General features: G+C 24.6%; 1 protein-coding gene across 1 annotated transcript; it reads right to left on the reverse strand.

The window, feature by feature from the left end:
- Nucleotides 1-957: 957 nt before the first annotated feature.
- Nucleotides 958-9,699, reverse strand: PGAL8A_00306800 (NAD(P)H-dependent glutamate synthase, putative; the record flags this gene model as incomplete). Its single annotated transcript, XM_028672074.1, has 1 exon — nt 958-9,699. The coding sequence occupies one exon, from the start codon at nt 9,697-9,699 to the stop codon at nt 958-960; it is 8,742 nt and encodes a 2,913-aa protein (XP_028528664.1).
- Between the last annotated feature and the right edge of the window lie 1,779 nt (nt 9,700-11,478).

Genomic DNA, 11,478 nt, shown 5'->3' on the forward strand with positions numbered 1-11,478 from the left:
TATCCTCTATTTTAATATAGATAGATTATAAATATTTAATTTTCCTTTATATTCATTAATTTAAAAGTTTTCCTCTACATATATATATATATATATGTATGTTCATAATTTTTGTTAAATTATTATAAATATTTTATTATCTCTTTTTTTAATATAATATTTTGATATTTATTATGTTAACTTGTTCATAAAATTTGTATTTTATAAATTCATTTTCTTGAAAGACAAAGATTTTTTTTTTTGTTTGTTTTTTTCTTTTTTTTTTTTTTTTGTTTTTTTTTTTTTTTTTTTTTTTTTTTTTTTTTTTTTGGAAATTGTTACTTTAGGTAATTTCTAACATAATTAATATTCATACATATATATATATTTTTATTATTATAAGCTTATCTTATTAATAAAAAATGTACAAATATTTAATTTTTAATACATATCATTAAATATAAATTTTGGTTCTTTTACATTTCTATTGATAATGTATTGTAATTATTTCAAATAATATGTAATTTATAAATTTGTTTTGAAAGTTTTTTATGAATTCTTTTATTTTTTAAAGTATTAATAGTTTATGGTTATATATCAGTCTTTATAAAAACTTAGTAATGCATTTATAATAAGTTTATGGAATTTCACAAATAATTATATTAGTTATTTTTATTGTTTTTTTTTTTTTATTTTCTTTTTGTGAACGATTTTAATTATAATATTTTGTAACAAATTAAATTAATTATTCTAAAATGCTATAAAAAAAAATATAAAATTTTAAATTTATTTACTAAGTATGTACAAAATGAATACAATTAATTAATTTTATTACAAAAAAAAAAAAAAAAAAATTATACCTTCAATTTTATTATAATACTTTTATAAACGTAAATAAATTCAATATATATATATATATATATAGAGGTGAAAAAATTATCAAAAAAATTTGAAAAACTTGCATATATATTTAAATCATTATCCCCAATATGAATATCTAAATGATATGTTTTTATAATTTTGAGGATAATAATAATAAGCATTACAAGGGGGGAGAATAGAAACAGAATTAGTTAAGTATTCATCAATCTTTGAGGCTACATCTCTTCCTTCTGCAATAGCCTGTACAACAGTGCTAGATCCTATTCTACAATCCCCGCATGCAAATATTTTTTTGTAATTTGTTTGATAATTTCTATTATTTGTTTTTATGCAATTAAAATTATCAAGTTCAATTTTTATATTGTCATTTTCCCAAATAGAATCATCTGTTTTAATGAATCCTAATGCCAATATCACAACATCTGCTTTATAAATTCTTTCTGTAAATGGTATATCAAAATATTCTTTGTGTGTTTTTATGTTCTGATAGTTTTGAATTATGTTGTTTTCAGTAATTGAAGATGACGAATGAGAACTTGCAGTTGTGGTTTCTTGAGTCATATTAGTTGGGTTTTTATGAGTTTTAATTTTATTTGTTCTGTTAGATTGTTTTTTTGTTTCATTTTTCATTGTATTATTATTATTATTATTATTAATTTGTTTGTTCATTTCGTTTCTCACATTTTTTTTTAGTTTTACTTTTATAGCTCTAATTCCAGAAACTCTTTTAGGATCTTTACTGGATGGAATAAATTCTAAACTTCTTACACAAAATTCTCTTGGATCTCTTCCTTGAATTATAATAGCCTCTTCATGTGAATATTCCACTTTGAATATATTTTTTGTTCCAGGCCACCAATATTCTGTAGTATTTAATGGTTCAATTTCTTGTCTAGTGAATTGTAAAACACTTGCAGCACCCATACGAATAGCTAAACTAATGCAATCAACTGCTGTTTTTCCTCCACCTATTATAATTACATGTTTTTCAGAAACGTCTATATAATTATCATCCATCAAATCTGATTTGGTTAAAGATTTTTGGCAAGATGTTAAAAAATCCATAGCAAAAAATATGTTATTTAAATTTGCTCCTGGTATATCTAATTTTCTTGGGACTTTATATCCTGTAGCTAATAAAATTGCATCGTACTCTTTTATTAAATCAGATAAAGTAATATCCACACCAACATTAATATTATTTTTCATAATTATTCCTTCTCTTTTCATTAATATTAGTCTTCTTTCTATAATTTTCTTATCTAAACGTACATTTGGTATTCCATTCATTAATAATCCACCAAAATATTCATCTTTTTCAAAAATTGTTACTTCATGCCCAGCTTTATTTAGTTGTTGAGCCGCAGCAAGCCCTGCTGGCCCTGATCCTACAATTGCCACTTTTTTACCAGTTCTAGAGTGTGGTATAATTGGTTGTATCCACTTTTTTAAAAATCCGCATTCGATAATAGATAATTCAATAAATTTTATTGATACTGGCTTTTCATTTATGCTTAAAATACATGCATCTTCACATGGAGCTGGACAAACTCTACCTGTAATTTCTGGAAAGTTGTTAGTATCTAATAAACGTTCTAAAGCTTTTTTCCATTCATTTTCATATATCAAATTATTCCAATCAAATATTCTATTTCCTAATGGACATCCACCACCACTAGCATTTGGATAATGGCATGTTGGAGTACCACAGTCAACACATCTTGATGCTTGTGTTTTTAATAATTGATTATGTAATTTACTTTTTACATTTATAGGTACAATAATTTCAGAGTAATCTAGTACCCTGCTACTAATATCTTTAAGAGGATGAGATAACCTTTCATAATCCTTAAATCCTGTAACTTTATTAGGATATGCAACTAAAAATGGTTTTGAAGAAATACCATTTGAAAAATTTGCATATGATGCAATTTTTACTATATCTCCTACCTCATTTTCATTATTTTTTTTAAATTTCTTTTCTGAAAAATTAATACTATTTTGTGTATAATTACTTGTTTTAATAGAATGAGAATCGTGAAATTCTGACAAAGGAATATTATCTTTTTTATAATCAATTACATCTATATTATCATTCTTTATATTTGTAGTATAAGCTGAAATTTCTCTATTCTTATCATTATAGTTTCCCATTTTTGAAATTTCCTCATTTTTAACTTTTTCCTCGTTCATAATATCATGTATTTTTCTAGAAGAGCATTTAGTTTTTAATGAATCAAAATTCTCATTGCCACTTAAATATTTTTGCAAGGAATAAATATTTGGACTCATTTGTTTTTGGGTCATATTAATGTATTCATCTTCTTCTCTATTTATTAAACTTTCAATAAATTTGTTTGTATTTAATGATTTTAGATGCAAATCTAACAAATATTTTTCATTAAGAAAATATTTTTTTATCATTTCCTTAGATTTTTCATCTAAAGTATTTGGAAAAGAATTCTTAAAATCAGCAAAAGCGTTACACTTAAATGGAATCTCAGCATATCTTCTCCATTTTCTGTTATTTCTCCTACATAATTCTAAATTATGCATAAATCTTTCAAAATCAAAAATTTTTTTTTTTTTTAAATTTTGTTCATCACATTTATCTAAATCTTTTGTTGAATTTTTTAATGCTAATAATCTTCTACTATGATGATCTTGCAAGATATCATTAATTATTAAGCCATCAACGTTTCTTAATGCTAATGTTTTAGGAAGACCAGATGGATCATCCGAAATTGTCGTAAAGAATTGCATAGCTTTTTTATACATATTTTCTGGCTGATCAACACTTTTTAATAAGGAAGCCCAATCATCTAAAATAGCAGCTGCTTCTTCATTTCCAGTTTTTACAAATTCAATGCAAGCTTCTGTTAAAACTCTCTTAATATCTCTAGGTATAATTTTGGTAAATCTTTTTAAATTATCATCAAAGTTTTGTAACAACATTTTAGCTGTATATGAATTAGTTCTCTCATAGTGTTCATGCAATAATTTTTCTAAAGTCATTTTTTCGTCCATGCTTTTACAAACTTTTAAATCAACCATTTGATGATTTACATTTTTCTGATTAATATCTAACACATATGCGATACCTCCACTCATACCAGCTGCAAAATTACATCCAATTTCTCCTAAAACTACTACAATACCTTTTGTCATATACTCACATCCATGGCTTCCAACTCCTTCAACAACTGCAATGGCTCCAGAATTTCGAACAGCAAATCTTTCCCCTGCTCTCCCAGCAAAAAATGCTCTTCCTTTAGTAGCTCCATATAAAACAGAATTACCTACAATCATATTTTTTTGGCATTCATTTATAAATAAAGAATTTTTCGGAAAATGAACAGAAATAATACCACCAGATAATCCTTTTCCTACAAAATCATTAGCATCTCCTTCTAATTCAAAATTAACACCACTTGTTAAAAAGACACCGAAAGATAACCCACCAGTTCCTCTAAATTTAACATTTATGGTATCTATAGGTAATCCTCCTTCACCATATCTTTGAATTATATGATAGCTTAACATAGCTCCAACTGCTCTATCTGTATTTTTTACAGGCATTTTTATATTTACAGGAGTACAATTTAAAAGTGCTATTTTGGATCTTCTTATCAATTCTCTATCAATAATATCTGATAATTTATGATTTTGTGTTTCGCAACAAAATATAGGCATTGGTTTTAATTTTTTTTTTTTTGTATGAGTTTTTTTTTCATTTACTTTCTTTTTCAATACCTTATTTGATAAATTCTTATTTTTTATTTTATTACTATTAATGGGCATATAATGTTTTATTTTTCCATGCTTTATATTTTCATTATTAAAATCATTTTCTTCATAATTATTTTTATTTATTTTTTTTTTTTTTCCTTTTTTGCCTTTATTTTCTTCCCATTTTTCTATATCACTTATATTATTCTTTTCTTCATCTTTGTCATCACCAATATCTTCTTTATCTTCTTCATCTTCCTCTTCTTCTTCATTTTCATCTTCTTCTTCTTCGTCTTTATTATCTACTTCGTCTTCATCTTCATCTTCATCTTCATCCTCATCTTCTTCATCATCATCATCATCTTCATCTTCTTCATCTTCATCTTCTTCATCCTCATCTTCTTCATCTTCTTCTTCTTCTTCTTTTTCATCTCCTGCTTCTCCTTCATCATATCCTTCGTTAGAAGGTAATGCACCTTCATTGTTTGCATTTTTTTTTTTATATTCTTCATCCTCCCATTTTAATGTATCAAATTTTTTAACAGTGTTACAATTTTCATTTATCAACACCTGCTTTCTTCCAATTTTACTTAAAGCAGTTAGACTTGAATTTGACCCTTTATATTTAGAGCTTAAATAAAAAGAATTTGTGTTATTCCTCTTTTTATCATTTATATTTTTATTATATCTTTTATCACTATCATTTTTAATTTCATCTTCAGCATAATATTTCCATCCTGGAAATAACAATTTCGAAAAATCTAACAATTTTCTTTTTTCATCATATTTTAAATGATCTTTTTTTTTTAGTAAATCGGATCTACCTATAATTTGAGAAAATTTACGAAATCCCATACAAGCTAGGTATTCTCTGATTTCTTCTGCTAGCATAAAGAAAAAATTAATGATATATTCTGGTTTTCCTGCAAATTTTTTTCTTAGTTCAGGATCTTGTGTACATATACCAACAGGGCAAATATTTAAATGGCATTTTCTCATCATAATACAACCTAATGAAATTAATGGTTGAGTAGCAAAGCTAAAAGATTCTGCTCCTAATAAAGCGCCTAAGATAACATCTCTACCTGTTTTTAACTGACCATCTATTTGTAATATAACTCTTTTTCTTAATTTAGATTTGCATAAAGTTTGATGCGCCTCTGCTAAACCAATTTCCCAAGGCAAACCTGTGTGTTTAATTGATGTCCATTTAGATGCACCTGTTCCTCCAGACATACCACTTATTAAAATTTGTTCACAATTTCCTTTAACTACACCAGAAGTAATAACACCAATACCTAATTTAGAAACTAACTTAACTGATATTTTGGCTTCTTTATTTATATTTTTTAGATCATAAACTAACTGACCAACATCTTCAATAGAATACATATCATGATGAGGTGGAGGAGAAATGAGACCAATACCTGGAGTACTTCTGCGAACTGAAGCTATTTTAGCACTCACTTTATAACCTGGTAATTCTCCTCCTTCTCCTGGTTTCGCTCCTTGAGCTACTTTAATTTGTAGCTCTTGCGCATTTACTAAACTATATGCAGTTACACCAAATCTAGCAGAAGCTATTTGTTTTACCGCAGAACTAGTATTTGGTTCATTTGGAGCTACTTTAATTCTATCCTCTGGTTCTCCACCTTCTCCAGTGTTAGATTTTAATCCCATTCTATTCATTGCAGTGGCAACTGTTGTATGCGCCTCTTCAGATAAAGATCCAAAAGACATAGCTGAAGTACAAAATCTTAATAAAATTTTATTAATAGGTTCTACTAAATTAATATTTATAGGTTCATTTCTTTTCTTTTTTTTGTTATAAGATGGACATTTTTTATAATTTATTTCTAATTGCCCTCTTATTTCACAATGATTTATCAATTCATTCTGAAATTCAGAATATTTTTTATAGGTATCTATGTTTCCTGTTCTCGTTGCTTTTTGTAATAAACTAATTGTCTCTGGATGATTCATATGCAATTGTGTCTTTCCTATACTCCTAAAATGATATTCACCATAGTCATCTAGCTCTTCATTTGCATCTTTAACATTTAATGATAATATTCTTTTTGGATAAGCATTATAAAATATACTTAATATTTCTTTTTCTACGAATTCAAATGTCACACCACCAATAATAGAATCGCATACATTTATAAAACACTTTTTTAATATTTCATCCGATATACCTAAAGGTTGCATTAAACCACACCCCTTATAACTTGGCAATGTAGATATTCCATTTTTTGACATGATTTTCAATATACCATAATTCGCTGCATGTCTGTAATTACTTATCATTTGATTATTGCTTAATCTAGCTTCATTATCACCATATTTTATAAATTGAAGACTTTCATATAATATAAAAGGGTAGATACAATCAGCACCAAAGGATAAAAGAACAGCTAAATGATGTATCTCAAAACAATCTCCAGCTTTAACAATAAGAGAGCATTTTGTTCTTAAATTTTTACTTAACAGATACTTATGCAAAGCTCCTACAATTAATATAGAAAATATAGGTACTTTGGTTTCACTTACATTACTATGTGATAAAATAATTAATTGGGATCCTCGTCTAACGGCATTTTCAACTTTTGTATTAATATTATCAATAAATTTAATTAAATATTTTGATGATATTTTTTTTTTATTTATCTCTTCCTTCATATGTTTCATTTTGTCTTCTTCTAATTTAATATAATCTGTGTTGCTTTTTTTTAATGTAGCACTTTTTGTATCATTCTTAGTATCATCAAAATATTCACCAGACATCATAGCTTCTACTTTATCTAAATCTATAGTCATATCAATTATAATATAAGGAAAATCAGGCAATTGAAACAACATATTGTAAAGTGCTTCGTTTAATATAGGCCCATTTATAAATATACGTTGACAATTTTCATAAGTACAATGCAATATATCACCTTCTTTTCCTAAATTACTCATTAATGACATTATATTTTCTTCTCTTATTGGATCTATTGCTGGATTAGTAACTTGAGCAAATGTTTGTTGAAAATAGTATAATAAATTTCTATGTAAATAGCTTAATACTGGGAAAGCTGTATCATTACCCATAGATCCTAAACCATCTGCAGCATGTTTTACCATAGGTGAAATAATAATATTAAATGCATCATATGTATAACCAAAAGCTTTTAATTTTTTAATTAGAGATTCATCATAATAATCCATATCCTTTTTGCTGTCATCATAATAATTTTCCTTATTTAATTTTACACCATATTTATACGCATTCATACGAATGTTTTCCATATTAGAACCAGGTTTAATAATATTATCTAAATTTATAGAATAATGATCTAACCATTTTTTATATGGTTTTAATTTTAAAAAGTTACTTAAAACTTCTTCATGTCTTAAAAATTTTTTTTCTTTAAAATCAATTAAAACTACTTTACCGGGATATACAGAACCTTTATGTGTAATTTTATCATAAGACAAATCTACAACACCAGTTTCGCTAGATAATACAAATAAACCATCATTAGTAATACTATATCTAGCTGGTCTTAAACCATTTCTATCTAACGATGCACCTAATTTATTTCCATCAGTAAAAATAACAAGAGCAGGTCCATCCCATGGTTCCATTAAGCATGTATGATATTCATAAAAAGCTTTTTCTAAAGGGCTTATATTTGGATCTTTTTGATATGCTCTTGGCATTAACATCATAACAGCATGCTCTATCCCTCTCCCAGACATGGCTAAAAATTCTATAGCATTATCTAAAATGGAGGAATCAGAAGGAAAACTAATTGCGCCTTTAGTTTTTTTAGATTCTCCATGTTTAAACTGAGTTTTCATAGATTTTCCAAAATCTTTACTATTATTTTTTTCCTTTAAAGTATTCATTATACATTCTTCATCAATGTCCATTTCTTCATCTGAAGAACTCTTTGAACATTCATTTACATTACTTAAAAATTCTGAGTTGCTATTTATATCAGAATTCATGTATTCTCTTTTTATTTTATAATGCAATGCTGAACTGTTATAGGTGTAATCCCTCTTTAATTTTAATAGTAAATTTCTTCTTGATTTTTTTTTTAGTCTATTTTGTGTTAACATAATGTCTTCAAATGTATCTTTTTTTTGTAATATTTCATCATCATTATCATAAATAATGTAATTTTCCTCATTTATTGGCCTTAAATCTTTTATTGTAACTGATTTAAAAAAATCAGGAGCTTTTGCTGATTGCATTCGTGCTTGGAATAATATGGAGTTAACGCTAATAGTATTTATTTCACCATTGTGACATATTCTTCTAAATGGATGAGCTGCATACCATGTAGGAGAAGTATTTGTTGAAAATCTTACATGAACCATGGCTAAATAAGATGTAAATTGCTCACTTAATAAATCTTCAAAATACAAATATATTTGTGATGGGGTTAACAATCCTTTATAAACAATTGTCCTTGAGGAAAAACTACAGATGTACATATCATTATGTCTCACTAGTTTTTTTCTTATGAAGAAAGCAAGCAATTCTATGTCATCTGGAAGATCATTTAGTTTCAAATTTGTATCATCTGTGAAATTAATATCCGAAAATGGATAAATATTAAAATCGTCATAATTCTTAAAAACAGATCTTTTGCATACAAACATTTGCGCAATAAAAGGTTCACTTTTTTTTACATTAGCACTGATGACATCCCTACGAACAGGAATCGGTGACCTCCATCCTAAAACAACTAACCCATGGTTGTATACCTCTTTTTCTATTTCATGATATAAATAAAGTCTTCTTTCTTCATTTTGTGGCAAAAAAATTTGTGCAACAGCATAATCTCCTTTTTCTGGTAATAAAAAGGGTAATTGACAAGTATCACTTAGCATCTGAAAATAATCATGGGGTATACCAACTAAAATACCTGCACCATCTCCATCATTTGATTGCACGCCTCCTCTATGACTTAATCGTAATAATATTTGTAGAGCTTTTTGAATTATGCTTCTAGAACATTTCCCGTTAATATCTGCAACAACTCCTACCCCACATGCATCTTTTTCATATCTGCTGTCATACAAGCCTTTATTAGCATTTTGTTTGCCCATTATATCAATAACAATTATATTTTCTTTTTAATTATAAGAAAAATTTAGTTAATTAGCAAATCATTTAATATTGAAAAAAAAAAAAAAAAAAACTAAACAATATTGCAAATTTCCTAATGTATTAATTATTGAGAAGAATTTATTAATGAATATAAATATATATATATATATATATATATATATATATATATATATATATATATATATATATATATATATATGTATGTATATATTGAAAAAAATGTGTTCTGAAATTTTTTCTGTAATATTAAGAATTGCGAAAAAAATCTTTATACAAATTCAGAAGATTATAGAATATAAAAATAGTAAAATATAATTAATTTTTATATAAAGCACCAATAGTTTTTTCTTCTTTGTAGATAATAAAAAAAAATATCTTTTAATTGAAAAAATTTTATGGACAATTTTTTTTGTTTTTTTTGTAACACTCGAAAAAATTAAAAGGTTAAAAAATTTTCAAAATGTTAATTATCAAACGAGATATAAACAAAATTATTCACATATTTATACAAATTAATAAAAAACTTTTACAGTTATTTAAAAATGTTTATGATTATAACTGTTTTAAAGTCAACTAATGTTGTATATGCATACTTGTTTATATATATTTATGCGCATATATTTTATTTAAATAAAATTACATTAATTTAAAAAAAAAAAAATTTATTTTATTTATTTCAAAAAATTAATTATGTGTACTATACAAAATAAAAAAAAAAAAAAAAAAAAAAAAAAAAAAAATTAAACAAAAAAAAATATACCAAAGCGAATTGTGTATTGAACAAACAATAGCATGATAAATTTACATGTAATATATACTCCTATGCACATTTTAAAAATAATTTGATTCTACTTTTTTCTTTTTTAAATTATTATAAACCTAATTTCTTTTTTTTTTAAAGGAGTTTTTACATTTATTAATTTTCATTTTTAACAAAATTTTATTTTTTTTTTTTTTATTAAAGTATATTTTAATGCATGTTTTTAGTAAAAGTTATGCTTACGAAGTCTGTACTTAAAATCAACGTTTAAATTACTAATTGTGTGTTTTCTTCTATATACTCAAAAATTCTATAAAAATACACTTGTATAATAGTGTAATTTTTTTTTTTTTTTTTTTTTAGTAAAAAAAGATAATTATATATATATTATATTTTCATTAGCTAAAAAAAATTAAAAGTATTATCCTAAAGGATAGAAAAAAAATTCATTGTAAAGTTAAGCTAACTGTTTAAAAAAATTCAAAAGAATTTGTTTATAAGTAATACTAAATTAAAAATAACAGTAAAAAAATAATGGAGTAAAATTTTAAAATACATTTAAAAAAATGAAATATCATTAGTATTTATTCTTTTATATTTAACTCCTAACCTTTTATATAAAAATTTTTAATAAGACCATAGTAATGAAAATTGATTTACTATATAATTTAAATAATTTTATAAAAAAATTCTACACATATAAAAATGTCTTTATATAGATTTTTTCTCAAAGTAAAAATTAATAGTATAAATAAATAAATATATATACATAATTTTTTTTATTCAAAAAATTATCACTTTATTATATATATAAAAAAAAATATTTTTTTAGTAACAAGCTATATTTAAGATAGGGGATATTCATATATATGTGCTTTATCTTTTTTTTTTTTTTTTTTTTTTTTTTTTTTTAAAATGTAGTATGTATTAACTTTTGCATAGAGTTTATCTTTTCTAAAATACAATAATAAAAAAATAAAATTTTAATTCCTTTTTT

The sequence above is a fragment of the Plasmodium gallinaceum genome (assembly GCF_900005855.1).
Source record: "Plasmodium gallinaceum strain 8A genome assembly, contig: PGAL8A_v1_87, whole genome shotgun sequence".
NCBI lineage: Eukaryota > Apicomplexa > Aconoidasida > Haemosporida > Plasmodiidae > Plasmodium > Plasmodium gallinaceum.